The sequence below is a fragment of the Physcomitrium patens genome, chromosome 6 (assembly GCF_059467195.1).
Source record: "Physcomitrium patens ecotype Gransden chromosome 6, ASM5946719v1, whole genome shotgun sequence".
Classification (NCBI taxonomy): Eukaryota; Viridiplantae; Streptophyta; class Bryopsida; order Funariales; family Funariaceae; genus Physcomitrium; species Physcomitrium patens.
In genome coordinates, this window is record NC_143415.1 from 18,091,163 (window position 1) to 18,108,093 (window position 16,931).

General features: G+C 36.8%; 5 protein-coding genes across 11 annotated transcripts; 3 read left to right on the top strand and 2 right to left on the bottom strand.

Annotated features, from left to right (window-relative positions):
• The first annotated feature begins 5,941 nt into the window (after positions 1-5,941).
• On the top strand, positions 5,942-7,616 carry LOC112283826 (uncharacterized). The gene is made up of 2 exons (XM_024523051.3): positions 5,942-6,303; positions 6,617-7,616. The coding sequence occupies exon 2, from the start codon at positions 6,636-6,638 to the stop codon at positions 7,167-7,169; it is 534 nt and encodes a 177-aa protein (XP_024378819.1). The 5' UTR covers positions 5,942-6,303; positions 6,617-6,635; the 3' UTR covers positions 7,170-7,616.
• LOC112283827 (uncharacterized) lies at positions 7,428-9,417 on the bottom strand. The gene is made up of 3 exons (XM_024523052.3): positions 9,187-9,417; positions 8,439-8,629; positions 7,428-7,874 (listed from the first exon to the last, which is right to left on the bottom strand). Exons 2-3 carry the CDS (start codon positions 8,574-8,576, stop codon positions 7,527-7,529), a joined length of 486 nt encoding a protein of 161 aa, XP_024378820.1. The 5' UTR covers positions 8,577-8,629; positions 9,187-9,417; the 3' UTR covers positions 7,428-7,526.
• Positions 9,418-9,541: 124 nt separating this feature from the next.
• On the top strand, positions 9,542-11,243 carry LOC112283828 (MICOS complex subunit MIC10). Of its 3 annotated transcripts, none has more exons than XM_073534852.2 (2): positions 9,542-10,405; positions 10,557-11,243. In XM_073534852.2, exon 2 carries the CDS (start codon positions 10,560-10,562, stop codon positions 10,938-10,940), a length of 381 nt encoding a protein of 126 aa, XP_073390953.1. In that variant the 5' UTR covers positions 9,542-10,405; positions 10,557-10,559; the 3' UTR covers positions 10,941-11,243. The 3 variants fall into 3 exon arrangements, with proteins under 3 accessions (XP_073390953.1, XP_024378821.1, XP_024378823.1); XM_024523053.3 differs by having other exon boundaries at positions 9,542-9,671; positions 10,535-11,243; XM_024523055.3 differs by having other exon boundaries at positions 9,542-9,671.
• Positions 11,244-11,724: 481 nt separating this feature from the next.
• Positions 11,725-14,262, bottom strand: LOC112283825 (uncharacterized). 2 transcript variants are annotated; one of them, XM_024523050.3, is made up of 4 exons: positions 13,426-14,262; positions 12,628-13,241; positions 12,223-12,293; positions 11,725-12,087 (listed from the first exon to the last, which is right to left on the bottom strand). In XM_024523050.3, exons 1-3 carry the CDS (start codon positions 13,485-13,487, stop codon positions 12,244-12,246), a joined length of 726 nt encoding a protein of 241 aa, XP_024378818.1. In that variant the 5' UTR covers positions 13,488-14,262; the 3' UTR covers positions 11,725-12,087; positions 12,223-12,243. The 2 variants fall into 2 exon arrangements, 1 of the variants encoding a protein (XP_024378818.1); XR_002970207.3 differs by having other exon boundaries at positions 12,223-13,241.
• Positions 13,867-16,318, top strand: LOC141045529 (uncharacterized). Of its 4 annotated transcripts, none has more exons than XR_016503463.1 (5): positions 13,867-13,989; positions 14,229-14,326; positions 14,473-14,526; positions 14,682-14,747; positions 14,851-15,713. XR_016503463.1 is itself a non-coding variant. In XM_090251461.1 (5 exons), exons 3-5 carry the CDS (start codon positions 14,517-14,519, stop codon positions 15,237-15,239), a joined length of 465 nt encoding a protein of 154 aa, XP_090107587.1. In that variant the 5' UTR covers positions 14,068-14,105; positions 14,229-14,326; positions 14,473-14,516; the 3' UTR covers positions 15,240-15,713. The 4 variants fall into 4 exon arrangements, 2 of the variants coding, with proteins under 2 accessions (XP_090107587.1, XP_090107586.1); XM_090251461.1 differs by lacking the exon at positions 13,867-13,989 and adding an exon at positions 14,068-14,105 and having other exon boundaries at positions 14,473-14,521; positions 14,677-14,747; XR_016503462.1 differs by lacking the exons at positions 13,867-13,989; positions 14,229-14,326 and adding an exon at positions 15,920-16,318 and having other exon boundaries at positions 14,412-14,521; positions 14,677-14,747; positions 14,851-15,451.
• The last annotated feature ends 613 nt before the right edge of the window (positions 16,319-16,931 follow it).

The window sequence follows — 16,931 nt, forward strand, 5'->3', positions numbered from 1 at the left end:
GATGATAAAATTATTAAGAAATTCAAAAAAATATATTATTTATAAGATGTAAAATAACAAATGGTACAATTGTGAGTTCAAAAGGCATGACATTATATTCAAAATGCCCATATTTGGTTCAAAATGCAATCTTTTATTCATCACTTTTTTTTAATGTGGACCAAATTCTATGTACCTTGTAGTTCTATTCTTGTATAGATCTTTGTTTGATTGAATTGGTTAAAAAATGTTGAAATCAAAGATAAAGGATATTTTTTTTTCATGGTGATCTTGTTAAATTCTTGATAGAATATGCACATCCATAAAGATCCATCTTTTTTCTTGACAAATAAGATAACTGCTCTTCTTAGAGAAATTGAATGGTCTATGAAGTTCTTAGCTAAATTTTCATCAATGCACACTTTTAATATATTCAATTTATTTTTTAATAAGTTGAAGATTGGTCCATATGGTCGTTGAGCTCCTTCTTGATGATTATTTGAACAATCATAGGATCAATGCTCTAAAAGAATATCTGTATTTTTCTTTTGAAAAATATCTTGAAAATCTTGATACTAACTAAAAATACTGCTTGACATCTTTCCGCCATCAGAAATAGGTATGGCATATATAATAAAAGATGACCCTTCTTTTGTTACATGTATGAAAGTTTTGGCTCTTATTAGTAAGGATTTTGATGTACTAAACTTCTATATTTGTACTTAAATAATAAAATTTTGAATTAAATTTAAAAAAAAATTAATATTATAAAAAAATCAATTTATTTGAGGATTATATTTTTTTAATATTTATAATACTAAAATAACTAAATCAAAAGGAGATTTTATGACATTAAATATTATTATGCTATTATAATCTTTAATTACTACTTTTAAAAGAATAGTCTTATGAATAATATTTCCAAAAGACAATAAGGACTAATTATAACTTCTACATACATAAGTTTATTTTTTTTAATTAAATATATTTCTTATTTTTTTATAAAGTCTTTATTTGTAAAACAAGTTGAGGCTCTTAAGTCTAACAAGGCAAAGGCTTTGTGATTTTTTGGTCCTAAATAAACTTCTATTATGAAATAAGATGAAGAATCTAAAATAAGAATAGGAACTTCACTAAGTATTATGTAAGATTTTAGCCACATGGTTTCTATTATAGGTAGAAAAACTTATTTTTTGATACCTTGTCTTCTTTGGCAACCATGATCTTTATTTTTTGATTGCATTGCTTTTTTAGATAGTGTTGAATAGTATTGTAGAATATGTAAATAAATTTTGTGCTAAGTTACTGGTTGGTTATTAACAACCTTGAGAATTAGACTTATAGTTAGGCAGTTTAGTTGGTAATAGTAGGTTGTTACTGGAACAAATGGTTAAGAATTCAAAGGGTCATAACCTTTGGAATCTGTTGGCCAACGGTCCATCTTTTGGTAGAATAAAGAGGTTGAGAAAAGAGAGATCGGGGCTAGATTGTGAGAGTCGTAAGTCGAGGGGCCAGACTATGAGAGTCGTAAGCTGGGGGGCCAGATTGTGAGAGTCGTAAGCCGAAGGGCTAGACTGTGAGAGTCATAAGCTGGGGCAAGCTTGGTCCTACATCTTTTTGTTTCTTTATTGTTGACAAGTAATGGATAGTTTCTGAATACTGAGAAGTTAGTCTACAGTGCTAGACTATAAGAGTCGTAAGCCAGAATATTGAATTTTGTGTGATGAATTGAAAAACTGAATATAATAGGTAAGCAAGAGATTAGTAATTGAATATATATAAACTACAAAGAGAGTAAGTGGGAGATGAACGGATAAGAATATGGAAGTATTGTTGAATTGATAGTCATAGAATGGATTATGTGTTGAATTAAGATGGAAGTAGTAAGCCTTGGTGTTTTGTAGTTTGATAATTGATTTCAAATAGCTCGAGTACAGTCAATTGTGACACTAACAAACCCAATTTATATAACCAGTCTTTCCCCGTGTTCGAATCCACCTCTATTAATTCAATTGCTTTGGTATAGTGAAACTTGAATACAACAAGAACAACAAGTATGCTTAGATTTTCTATAATACAAGTATTAATCTTCTTAACAACAACAAGTATTTTTTTACTTAATAAGAGATTTAAAATGTACCGTGTCAATTTATATAAGCTTTGACTTAGATGAATAAGCTTCCAAAAACTTAAAAGATATCACTATAGCTTCATTTTTACCTCCTAATCAAATCATTTTTGTTACCATCTTTTAAAGTTTTGATTATTACATGCATTGGCTTGAGCAATAAATTACTCTAATAAATTTTTTTCTGGTATTATTAATAGTAAATCTTTAATATTATCTTTTGTTCTATATCAAAATTGATTAATATGGACTTTGTCATTTCAATCTACATTATAAGCAAAATTTTAGAATTTAGCAACATGTATAGTAGTTGAATGTGATTCTTATCATAGAAATACAAACTTGGTCTCTGATACACTTTCTTGATCACTTTCTCCAAATGTAGTCATAACAACTTTTAAGAATGAATTCAAATCATAGAATAATTAGAAATCTTTTTCCACCAAAAGTGCAAACTAAGAAAGAGTAATCTTAGAAAAAAGTCATCTTATGAATCCGACTTGAATAGATCTATCAAGGTAATAAGAAAAATATAACTTTAGATAAAACTTTATTTGTTGTAAAAATTCTCAAAACTTTGAATTTATACCATCAAACTTCTTTTACATGCTTATCATTGCCTCCCTTATACTTATAATAATAAGATTCTTTGTTTTCAATTGTGAACTTGATCTACTTGCTTTTCTTGACTGCACAACTTTTTAGTGCAGACTTTGAATTTCATTATTGACTACTTTCATGGACATAAGAATAGTACTTCTATGATTCACATTAAAAATACATGAGATTTTTATGCTAAAAGTGTTGATAAGCTTGTAAAGATCTACAATAGTTGCAAATCTAATCTTATTTCTACTAAGAATAGTATTTGTAATTTTTTCTTCTATAAACAACTTGAAAAAATTCAAAATATTAAATTAAAGGAATATAATCTATAATCTTAAATATCAATTGAAAATTTCTATAAAAAAAGGTAATTCAATTTTTTTAAAGAAAAAAATTAGTAATAAAAAACTATAAGTTAGTTTAAAGGTAGGTGGTCTTCAACTTTCAAATACAACAATAGAAGTAAAATAATCTATTTACTTCTAAAAGAAAATAAAAATAATGGATTAAGACTCTTATCAAACTATCAAGGATATGAATCTTAAAAAAAGATGAAACTCAATATATATTTTTTTTCACTTAAAAAGACTAGAAAGTCATTCAAAGATGGTAATATATTGAATTAAAATAGCTATTGTTAAAGATAAGAAGAGTAAAAAATCTTGAAATAAGACTAAAGACTAAGAAGGCATTGGCAAGAGTGAAGAAAGCTTCACTTTTACTTCTATATATACTATCTAACTACGAGCTACATGGTCATGTACTATAAGACTACTAACATATGTTGACTTTGTAAAACACATGTTTTAACTTGCAAGATAAGTTTCTTATATGCACGCCACATTATTAGCTTATATAATAAGCTACCAACATATGGCTAGTTTATTGACCAAGTTTATAACCTACTAATCAACTACAAATATGTATGAAATCAAATATATATCTATAAAGCTTTTAAGAAGCTTAACTACAAGATAATATCAAATCTATCCATATTTTTTTTTTAATCTAATACTTTTTATCTAGGTAAATATGTATATCAGTGACAAAATCCGGCCATGTTGTTATGATCGATTATAATACCATAGCTTCTTGCACGATATTCAAACTATGTAAAATCAAATACCAAAGATCAAAGATTCTTTTTCTTATAATTGCTTGTGAAATTATCCTGATAGCTTAGCTCATTGATAATAGAAGTTTTTGGGTGGAATTATAATGATTGAAAAGATGGGATAATCTCCACTTTAGGAGGTTCAAGATAGGAGATAGTAGTGGTGGCTTTGTAGCTATCTTCTATGAGCATTTCTATAATATTGACATCTTCTCTAATAGTAGTGACAAAGATTAGCTTATCCACAAAATGATGGATATACATGCACCCACTTTGATATAAATATCCAATATTTAATAAACTTAAACAATAATAAGAAAATTCAAATTGTTATTGTATTCTATAATTTTTTTGTTTGCTTCCTATAATTCAGCATTATTCTTAGAGAATCAACTAGAGTTGGAGTTCTTGTGTAATGGAGTCAAATTCAAATGAAGCTTCTTATAATTAAATCATTTTTTTACCAAATAGACTCTAATTTATTCCATTTCCTAAAAAAATTTATTATTTTGTAGCAAACTGATTGCAAGTGGTACAAACAATGAAACTAATATCAAATAGTTTAGTCAACTTTGATATCCAATTTTCTAATTCAAAATTGGAGTTGATATTAGGTGACTTTGTTATAGACAACTCAACCTCATTGGTATATGGAGCTTTGTAATTTACTACTAACATGCTTTTATTAACCAACTCTTTGATTGATATTGTAGGTACTCTAAATGAATTCACAATTGTAACTTTAGTTGTTGAAGCAAGCAATTTAGCATGTATACAAGTGAGCAATGGATTTGTTCTATTTCCTCTGTTGCTTCATTCCTTAGGTCTTTGTTGATGGCAAAATCCTATGTGATGATCCTTAATTGTGTATTGCTATCAAATTGATATACTTGATATGGAGATTATTTGGTGCAATGAGTATTTTTCATGAATACATATCTCTATACCTATACATTGCCAAGAATAAAAAGAGGCAAGTTTTTTAATAGCCAAAAAGTGTAGAAAGGGTTGTGATAAATTCTATAGGCTTATAATTTGAGCCTTAGTTGTACTTAAAAAAATACAATTGTGATAGCTTATGACATGCAATAGTAGATTTGATATTATGACAAAAGTAGGAGATATATTTACTATTATTAAGAATATATGGATATTTTTGATATTTTAACATATCTGAAGGATATATATATGATATTTTTTCTAAAATTTAAATCTTAAAGTGGATTTTAGTCTTCTATATTACATACTTATATTATATATTTTTTGAAACTAAATTTCATCTTTTCTTGTTTTTTGAATACTTGTATTATATATTTTTTGAAACTAAATTTCATCTTTTATTGTTTTTTGAATACTTGTATTATATATTTTTTGAAACCAAATGAGACAAAGTTTATAAAGCCAAGTTTATAAATTTTGCATCATAATATTAATGATCCACTTGTGCCAATTTACAACTAGAAATGCTTTCTAATATTATAAAAGGTGATTTCTATAATTTATGTTTAATAAAAAATAAAAATAAAAATAGCATAGCAAAAAAAATAATTACATGAACAATAGAAAGTTTTACTTATGATATATATATGTATGTGTGTGTGTCTAGAATTTATATAGTTAAATGATTGAATTCTTAATGCATTTTGAAAAAAACCAGTCTCATAAAAAATCAATTAATAACATATCAAATGTTATTACCTTCATCAACCAAGTAAAAACATCGTGGAATGTTTGAAAAGAAACCAGCAAGAAGATGTCAAAACGATGGAAGAAAAAACACATACAGAAGATTAAAAGAATTCTCATAGCGACAATCCAATCAAGGAAAAACATCACCCCCACAAAATCCAAAAAAGACAAGACAAATTTAAGACATTGACGATAAAAGCCCACAATCCACTAAGAAAAAGCAAAAATAAAGTAGTGTGTTAAACTATTCACATCAGGTCCAAGGCACTTCTCAGTGGCCAAGCATCTGCGACAAACCCCCTTTCGAAGCCTGCCATCCTCCCCTCAGGAGCCGCCAAGTGGCAAGTCCACCTAAGCGTGGCGCGACGCCACGTCACGGGCCACGTGTGAGCAACCTGCAGAGCTCTGGGCAGTGTTGTGGAATTGTGTCTTTGCAAACTTTGGCAGCAACGCATTTGGCTTTTTCTCGACGAGGGACTTTTAGCATCTGTTGATTGAAGGAGAGCGAGGGCTTCGCGAAATTTTTGCGAAATTGGTTTGATTCTGCATACAAAGGAGCAGTGCAGTTGGAACTTCTCGTTAGCTCGTCGTAGCGAGAAATTTGACCCGGAGAAACTCTTGTGCGCATTAGTTTCGGTGTTGGATTGGCAGTTTGCGGGGGGGTTTCCAATTCGGGGTGGAAGACTTTGCAGCTCGATTTCAGCGTCGCCTAAGGATCCCTGGAGATTTCCCGGTTCTGTGAGGGTGCTTAAAAGAGTTGTGAGCAAGAGAACCTGCTCTCGTCCAGGTTTGTACTCGTGGCTTCTCTTTCTCTGCTTTACTTATTGAGTTCATTTTTGTTACTGGTTCCGAGATGAATCTTGATGCTGAATCGTGTAGTTGAAGTAACACGTTAGAGACGTTGAGAGCTCAGGTAATTTCTACTTCTGTGATCGGAAATGGATTTTGAGTTTTCGGAGGTCGGGCATCGAACAAATAGAGGCGTGTTTTGAAACTACAGTAGGGGTTCATATTTCTACGTTCAGTATGTGTCACTTGAATACGTTTGCACAGAAATAACCAGCAAGTTCATGTTTTCTGATGAGCCCGTAATTTTCCAGAGTGGAGTTGGAATCAAGTATGTCGCACCACCATACCCCCAGCTACAACGGCTATGATGATGGCACCAATACAGAGAAGACCTCCCATCGCCCCACAGCAGTGCGGCGCGTCATAGCGAAAGTAAAAAATAAATCAGGCATTAGTCACGACACAAAAGAAAACTATGTCAATTATCAAGATGATAAGCCTCACCCGCATCCTATGGTCGAGGATGTTGTCAACACGATAGGCCACTCACTCATTCAGGAACTCATGCAGTACTTAAAAGGTCCTGATGGTGAAGAAGCCCTGGAGATCATCTTCAGTGAACAAGCTCGAGTCGGAGCCCGCCTTGCCATGACTGAGGAATCAAAACGAGCAGCTCGTGTCACAGCACAAGAGGGCATGACAGGGACGTACGATGGTATCGAGCGGAAAATGAAGGAGATGTGGGGCAGTTTGAATCCTTCCCTCATCACTGTTGGTGGAATCCTACTTGGCAGTTACATTTTGCTGCTGTCAGTAGGCATGCTCTTCAGTCTCTGGCGTTTTGCTTTCTTCGGCTTGAAGTAATTTCATTTTCATCACTGGTAGTTGTACCATTTTTTTGGAGGCTCTCTTCGGTAGAGTGCCCAGCAGCTTATCACTTATTACCAACTCTGTTGGCGAAAACTGTCACTCAGAAGAACACAGGACATGATACCTCTCTGCATACATAGGAAAGTTTTTACAGAGACCTGTCCTCTCTAGCAGAACCTAATGGAAGTTATATGAAACAGCGTCAATTTGTTATCCAGTCATATGCAGTTGTAAAATGTACCAAAACAAGAATTATCGTGCTAGCTTGCAGCATTTCTTAGTTTATTAGACTGATGGAGGTTGCTTCACCAGTTGCTATGTGGCAAACTGGATAATCAGAGTGACTACATGTCATTCCAGAGCAAGCTTGTTTTCTTGGACAGTTCCTTCTACTGAGTTCTTAATGACAGTGACATCCTCTGCGGCTTTTTCTTGTCCAAAGTTAAGAGAGGACAGGGCTTCTTCTGCTTTCGTGGTCACAGTCTCTTTAGCATTGTCGAAGCTCTTGGTTACGAGATTTTGGAGGTTGTCTATTTCTTCCAATAATTTCTCCAGTAAATCTTTATCCGACAACTGATCCTCTGCTGTAGCACTCTTTGGCAGCAACATCATTCCTAAGGTGGATAAGGTGGTGAGGAACACATCCCTTGTTGAAAAAGTAGATTTCACAACAGCTCTCTGTTTTACTTCCACCGCTCTCTGCACAGAAACGCATGACCTTGATGAGGGAACACTATCCTCATGCGCACTTCGTCAGATACTTCATGAGATTCTCCATGAAAGTCAAACAAGCCAAAAGGATTTCCACATATGCTTAGACCAGAAGCTGCCATACGTAAGCCATCTGTAGACTAATACCTATAAGCACTCACGTCAATTTCCAGAAATTTTGTTTCTTGTAATGGTGAAAAAATTTGAACCTTACCATATATCCCACAATATTATCTTAAAGCGATTTACATCGCCATTTTAGTTACTAAATACTTTCATCGCAGTTTTTGCTTCCAGATGTCTGTTGAGGTTCAGGTTTTTTCGTCACATGCAACTACAAGTTCTGAGCAAAGAAAGACATCTCGTCAGCAAGGGCTTCGGCCAAGCAACTCACCACATATGCAAACTTTCTTTGCTGTACAGGACGTTCATTTCTGTCACCACGAGGAGCGTTGGATTTACGAATGCCGACACATTTTAGCAACTGAGGGTCACTCATAATGAAATTGACCATTCACTTTGCAAACGAAACATGATGCCAAGTTTTCTAACCTGTGGAGAACTAGCTCTCCGGATGAAGGCCACATTCGCTGGAGATCTCATGCTTGCTGTCTTTTGGAGACGAGGGGAAGCGATTGTGATGGCATCGCAATGGGAGTTGAAAGCGCCACAGAAACTCAATGCCGCCATGACAGCTGATTGAAAAAGCCTCAACAGGAGTTTTCAGGCCCAAAGTACAGAACCTGTGAAACAAAAAAAGTGTAGGAGTGTCCAAAGAGACAGAAACAGGTTCGAAAAGATCAATCGGCAGATAGAATGGACAGATAATTTTTGTGTGCAACATTCAACGATGGAACAATGGACTTTAAACATGCTTAACGTCTCAAAGATCAGAGGTAGCGACTTGGTTTCGAGCATAATGAAACCACAAGGCAAACGACCATATCTTCCGGCTGGTACTCAAATCAAAGCCATACGAATATCCCAAACCCTTGTTGAAATCCTTGAACAGCTAGCTGATGTACTTTCACACGTCCAAAAAAAAAAAAAAAAAAAAAAAAAAAAAAAAAACAAACGTAGAATGTTTAAACATGTGATGTCACAGGTTGATTTAAGGGCGGAAAACTTTGTTTCAGTTATGGGTGGTAAGTGAGATCAAGCGTACTCACAGTAACACTGTAATAATTACCGCTAATAGTGGGTGCTCAGTTATGGGTCTCTTTATTGGAAAAACTCCATCAACCACATTGTTCCAAATCATGCGAACTCAGTTCCTACAGAAATCAACGCTGAAACATACCTCGATCTCCTCTCAAGAGAATCGGAATGCAGCACGGAGGCAACTCAAGGAGAAACAAGGAAAGCCCGCCGACCTAAACCAGATCACAAATACAAAGACGTTAGTGCTGAGGCATCTTGTACGCAGCATCAAGGGCTGTTCGAGGAAAGCATGGGACTCTCATGGAAACTACAGAGGAATCGAGGACGAAGGTTTCCGGCGATGACGGAGTTGGACCTGAATGACAAACGAGAACCATCTCCCGGGCCCTTCGTGAATTGTCCAGGTCACATACTCGACGTGGCTAATTTCCACGTGTGCGGGCATTGCTACAAAGCATTTCCATTTTAGTGCGGAGAGTTTGCGCTTTTGAGCTTTTGTTGGTTCGGGGAGGCTTTGTGGTGATAGTTCTATTGCCGGCCTGTGTTGGTTTCGTTTCCGCAGATTTTGAGTTTGAGTACGCTGAATTGCGAGTATCGTCGTGACGTCTCTCGAATAACCTCTTGGTACAGCAAACTTGCCTTTTTTGTTTCTTACTCCCCGTTCGTTTCCCGTTGCCGAAGTTGGATTCGGCGCGGCCAGGATCTTCGGTGGTTCCGGTAATGTGAGTATGCGTTGGATTGGGTCTTGGGACGTGGGTGTGAATTGGGACTGAGGAGGTTTGTCTAGGGTGTATGACGGATATGGTGGCAACATGTGTTGTGGATTTGTGGAGGTTTGTGGGAAGCCGGGGGCTCTTTGCCTGTCCGAACTTGCTAGAGATGGGATCGTATAGAGGAATGCTAGGAGGATAGAGGAGATACTGATGTGTAGTTCTGACGGGACTGGTTCAGGATAGCTGCAGGTCACATTCAGGTCAAAGAATCGAGCTAAGTACTGTCTTTTCCCGATCGTTTAGGGTTTAAACGTGTTTTTCGCTTTTGATCTGGGATCCTCCACTTTTATGTTTTCGACTTGGAGGACTTTTGAAATCTGGTGTGGCTTGAATTAGCTTTGCGACTCGGAGTTCTAGTAACCCCATCTCGATTTAGGGTTTGATCTTCGAAGGTCTTTATGGCCTTCACATGCAGGCGTGTTTAGTCCTTCGCGGTGTTCCTTGTGTATTGGTTTGCTGAAATCTTGGATGTTGGACTAGAAGACGTTCGGAGGCTTTGTTCTCTTTGTGTGTTGCTTTATCCTGAGCGAACAGAGCCGCCAATTACGGGAAATTCGTAGTGGACATGAACCCTAACAGAAGGCGGTGAGACTACGAGTCATTAATTTTTTTATTTTTATTTTTATTTTTATTTTTCATTTGTGGTCTGACGATCTAGGATTTTCCTGACTGGAGCTCTTGTTTGGAGGACTTTTAAATGTGACATAGAAGTAGTCGTCAAATTATGTTGATGCAGGCGATGGAGCGACCATCACAACTTCAGTATGACAAGAACTGGGATGCAGCCATCGACCTTACATTGAGACGCTTCGTCTATGGTTCTCTCTCAGGGGCTGCAAGTGCATTGCTTCTCTTCAGGAGTCCCACTACACGCTGGGCTGCTGTGGCATTTGGAGCCGGCGCAGGCATAGGATCAGCTTTCACTGACTCATCCAGGCTGTTTCAAAACTCGATTGGGGGCAATTTGCCGTTCATTTCATCACCATCCTCAAGCCCCGCTATTGTTGGCGATGTTCAATCCAGTTCTGTTAATCCAGTTCCGGAGCCACCCAAGCATATCGAGGCGCCCAAGCTTGAGCGTTTTGAGGAGCCTCTTGTTCAAGAAGCCCAGAATTCTTAATTAGGATTTAGGATTAAATTTTAAAGATTGAAGTTTTCTGTCAGGCAATTGTCCTGAGTTATCTCCATGCTAATGCTAAGGTATCTTGATTCGTTGTAAGCAATAAAATTGAGTTCATGAGAGCAGTATGACAGGGAAGCTTTGGTTTACCATCACCAGAAACACGATTACGATTGGTAGTATTTTTTAGGTTGATTTTGAGGATGTTGGTCGAGAGTGTAGTTTTGAATGAACTTTCCTACGACTTAAAGACCCTCTTGTATATCCCGTAATTCCTGTCATCAATTACTTGTTGCCAAGTTATGTCTGGAGTAGAATTATTTGCCATTTTATGGTCATTTCATAGGTCAGTATGCAGTAATCCAACTATGAGAGGTGAGTTCTGAATGATTGCTTTCAGTCAGTAGGCTGTGGGTTTTGGAGTTTCAGATTCTTCTGTGGCGTCACATGACATAACATAGAGCTTGTACTGTGGGTTCTAAGACTGCATCAATACATTGTAGTGACTTGGGTTGAGGGGCCGACGACTTTAAAGTTGACGATTGCAGCTGCACGTCAACTCTGTTGGGTAACTCATCTGTCTTAAACTTGGAGTTAAGCACTGCTCATCATACTCTCTTTAATTATTTAGAAAAGGTTGTCAAGATTGACCCAAACAAGAATCCAGATCACAAGCTGTTGTCAGCAGGAGCGTGGGCATGACCTAGCGGCATTGACTTGTTGATTGCCTTTTTCTCCATGTGGTAGTTTTTAGAAGAGTGTCAAGTGCAGAACTCATAAGCGTGTCACAAATATTGTACATGTTTATTCATGGGGTTTGAACATACAGAGGGCAGCCGCCGCGGCCAAGAACAACTTAACTAGATCCACGAGCCTTCCCAATCGTAGATTATATTGGAACGCGAAGATCTTAGATTAGACATTTTACATAAACATATCTGCTTTCCACAAGTGCATCTGTCAACAGCCTTTGTGAGTGCCAAAGTCTGTTGTTGCAAGTATGCATCTGTTTTATTTGTAGAGAGTGCACATTATTAACACAAACGCTTCGAAAACGAACTCCTGGTTGCTCACAGCAGCCCTTGAGACCAAAGTTTACAAAAAAACACGATGTTATTTTCATACTATCCACCAAATACCTGTCCTTCTGCAAGAGCAACAACTTCAACAATCAGAGTTTGGTAAGTGAACATGAGCTCAGAAGGGGAACTGCAACTTCTCATGATAAGCTGCACGAGACGAGTACCTACATAAGAAAACCAAGCTAGCTTTGGTTTCTCACCTGATGTATTTCGCAAGTCGTTCACTCATAACAGTCTGGAAATGCGAACACCATCATTTGTTCGACATCATCTGATTGTCATTTATGTTACTTTAGTGATACGGTTTGAACACAATCATGTAGAATTTTGAAAACTCAAGTGAACTGCACTTGATCTCTCAGGAGAGCATGGTAGAATCCCTTCATGCATGCCAGGTCCAGAATTGAATTCCAACCTGGTGCTCTATCCAAGCTATCCGGAATTAGTCTTTTTGACACGCTAAACATTTACGTAGTTAGCGCTGACAGGGGTGGAAGTATCAAGGTATTTAAGAAGATGTGAAGCAAACGAACGGTTGCATCCATGAACTGATGCTGAGACGAAACGACCTTGCATTAGAATTTGGGTTGAAGCTTGTTCCATACCTTCGTGCAGCTCAGGGAGCTCTGAGCACAGAGCTGGACCACAATTTTTTTCCATTGGTCCAGAAGTCGGGGAAGGTACCTCATAACTGCTTACCTTCACAAACTTCACAAACTCAACATTTTCCTTCACTGATTGGATGAAGGCTTTGCGTTCAGCCAGATTGTGGGCGTCCTTCGAGATTCGGAGGACGTACCTCATACGGTCCTCCTTAGTTCGAAGCCCCCGAAGCTTATCGTTGAGGAATGGCGGTAGCTGATCAGTTGCAGGGAATTTTTTGTGGACACACTCCTGCCCAATGTAATGAAACACCAGATCAGCGACGCACTTGGCATCTTCTTCGGTGGGGATCTTCCCGAACCAGATTTTGTCACTGTTTCCCCACGCACGAGGGCGTATATTAACAGTCCACGTCTTCGTTGATCGGCGGGGGCACAGAATGCCCCCAGACGGCCGACTTCGACGCCGGTAATAAGGCCTTCGAATTGGCTCCACCGCTGCATCGGGTGCAGGTCTGCGTCTAGATGCAGTGGCAGCACGTTGTTTCTCCTGCTTAGAAACAGACCTCGGCTTTGCATTCTTTTGAATAATGAAATTGTTTTGCTTGACCTCGCCCCTTCAAATTGATTACACTCGTCAGCAACGCAAGATCATACTAGCATGTGAATTGATAGTTTACACCCACCGGTTTCTAAATAATTTTCACGGTTGTTTCGCTGTATAACCGTTGACTTCTACAAAGCAAACTGAGATGTATACTATCATGCATACATTCTAGAAAGTATAAAGGGAAAACTTACGGCGCAGAGCACCGAACGAGAGCCTTCAGTCGTTCCTCCAGCGGAGAAGATATCTCTCGCATAACTGGCGCCAGGTTTTAATCCGTCCTTGGTCTTTAACCCACTAACGCTGGTTAAAATTGTGCACTGAGCGAAAACAGCGACTATCTACTAGAAACACCTAACTAAAGTTACAATTGTGCACAAGAAAGTGTCGAAACCTCTATCGGATTCGGTACGATTTCCACTTGCTCGATCTCCTACACTTACAGATGGGCTGCGCAGACCCTCTGACAACAGCGCATTTTCTCATAATTATTGGATATCTTTCCATCCGCAATTTCTCAACGCGCATCATTGGTCCTCTTTACCAAGCAATACGCTGTCCTCGCGATATCTTTCAGCCTGCAACTTCACTACTGCGGAACTTCATATGATCAATCGGTTGCCACTCATGACTTGACCAGTTGAACCAATTACGCATCCCATCGCACCTACTTGCGAGAACGACAGCGAAGAGAAAACAAGACTGTTTTTTTTCTCAAAGCAGGCTGAAGTTTTTGTTATATAAGCCTCTGGCGCGCCGTAAGTCAGACTTTAGCTCCAGAAGAATATGTGTGGGGCTCCATTTCATGAGAAATTCTGCATTATATCTGCAAACCGCTGATGTAAAAGCGCAAAAATAGCAAAAATCTGGTGAGGTAATTCCACGGTCAAAGGTGACAGACCTTTATTGCGAGCAGTTCATTTGACAAACACGTCATGGAGGTGCTTACGATTGGGCGGCCAAGTTTCACAAATATTGTTTTGGGGGTGATTTTCAGGGACTTTTCAACCGATCCAGTCGGCAGGGCGGAGATTCCTATTAAAATTTGTTCTTAAAATCCCCCTTGACTGCGGCATGAATCAGGCAAAGTTCTTGGTAATGAAACTCCGTCCTGCTTCCGTCCCCCAGACTCGAGTCTAGTTTTATTTTATTAATGGTCTAGCTAGCCTTGAGTGCGAGATGGCGAGCAAATTCCGAAAATTTTATGTTTAAAAAGATGAACTCAAGATTAATGGTGGCAGGGAAACAGAAATGCTTGAAGTGTTACCGAGATCGTGCTCATGACATGATGTAAGGTACCACGATGTTAGTAACATTGAACGCATATTAAAATAAATAAATTGTCGATAGTATACTCGCAAACAGTTGAAGGATATCCACAAAGCAATGACACAATGTGAGACACGTGCATAAATTCCGCCACGCGAGTCCCTGAAATGATGCAGTCCAGGTGAAAGCTTCTGGAGTCGGAGAAATTTTCAAACACCGCAACCTGACGACACGGTGGCGTCGACAGGTGTGATATACCAGTTAATTACAGTTGAAAATGTTCCCTCCAACTATTTGTAACTGTAAATGGTGGGTGAGATGCTAACATGGGCTTTTCAATCTTGCTGTAGCTCACTCGGGCAGTTTATCTAAAACCATATTGTCCGAAATCAACCATTCGGAGCGTGCAGAGGATAGAGTCCTCGAGATGATCCACACGCTTCTGCACTGCCTTGGGTTTGAGCAAACCCTAAAACCTGCGCATATGGGCAATGAAGGCGTCGCAGAGACGGAGATGAAAACAAAACGAACCAGCGCAACCTCAACCGACCCACAAAATACATGTAATCAGAAGGGGGTCGCAAGCATCTGCCTCCCAAGTCTGCAATTTCGTCGTCTACGTACAGGAAGGCGAGCAGAAGGGGGTTGGGAAAGCCCCTCTTGTCTTCCACATCCGGCAAATAACGTCAAATCGGGCTGTCTCCGCCTTCAATGCCTTCGCATCTTTCCTCATCCATAGTTCCACACTGCAAAATGATAGTAAAATTTGGTGGTGTATTGCAAATTCCTGCCGACTTTCCGTTGTTCCCAAGGCCCCCGAATCGTGCCAATTCAGTTATTCCTGCTTGTGGATTCGAAACAATTGGGTGCGAGGAGTTTACGTAGAAGTCCAAGTTTTGAAATGTGTGCCAAAAATGAAGGGATGTCTGCAAGAGGATATAATTTCTGCAGGTAGTATTGTTACTTGGAATTTTTGATATTTTATTTGTTTATTTATGTATAAAAATAGAAAGTAAAGGATCGTTGTCAACCATGTGAAGACAAAGATTTATTATAACAGATAAGAATTATTTAAGTTTTATTACAGATATTTTGTAGTTATTTTTGGAGATGCCAAGTTTTCAAAGAATTAAATTAAAATATTTATATTTTATTATATTATTTTAAGAATCAAAATCAAGTTAGTTGGTTTTGGATATTCTTAGTTGGATAATTAGTTATACTTTGAAATTTATATGGTAGGTGAATGATTATATACATATATATATATATATATATATATAATATAAAACAGCTTAGGGAGACAAACCAACTTGATAAACAAGATAAGATAAAAACCAACTTTGATTGGCTTCATTTTTCATTGTTTTCATCAAAAGTGAAGAAAAATTTGAGTTTACAAAGCCTTAATAAAACTAGGTTAACATTTATCATATCAAAAGATTATGCACAAATACATGATATTGAGAATAATGCAAGTTCAAAGCACAATCTTATGTATGAGGTTATAGCATTGAAGTTACATTATGCATCGATCCAATTGATTAATTATAATTTTTCAATTATAAGTTTTATAGAAGAAGCATATTGATGATTAAGAATGGATTCGAGATGCACAATCAAAAAAATAAAAATTGAAGCCCATCCACAATTGGAGGTTATAATTGTGGCTACAAGCTAGGATTATATGTAACTAAGGAATCAAATCCTGGTTAGTATTTTAGAAGGATACAATGATACCACTATATTAGTTGTGCCTTAGAAAGACATATTATTGTATCTTTTTGTCCACCATCAAAAAATAGTACATCTTCTCTACATCACCATGCATAAATCTCTTATAAATCCTCTTTGTACATGTTGCTGCGAACAGACCATATTATGAACAATTCAACTACAATTTTTTTATTCTTGCTCTTTTTAATAGAATCGATTCTATCAAATGCACAATCTCAGCAATGTTTTGAGGCTTCTTCTTGATTTCTATCCCTTCCTAACCTCACCAATGGACTCCAATCAAAGGTGCATTATCTTCTAGGGATGTGTTTCTTATCATTAAAAGCAATTCACAAATCTCTCATAAATAAAAATAGCTAAACAAGTCAAGTAATCAAAGTTGATGCTTAAAGCAACCACTATTGTGGAAAGAAAATTTTCTGTAAAAAAAACATAGAGCTTTTAGCTACTAAAAATTATTTTACTTTCTAATAAAAACTTTCAAAAAAATACACAATACTCAATAAATCTCAAATTTTTTACAAATATCTTTATTCAATAAATCCATATATTCAAAATTTATAAAACTAACACAAGAAAAAAAAAAAAAAAAAAAAAAAACCTTCTTTGAGAGCCTTAATATTTTTTTTCAAAGAAAATTCTTTTTTTTAAAAAAAATCCTAAATTCTATTCAATTTTTAAATTCTAAATCTTA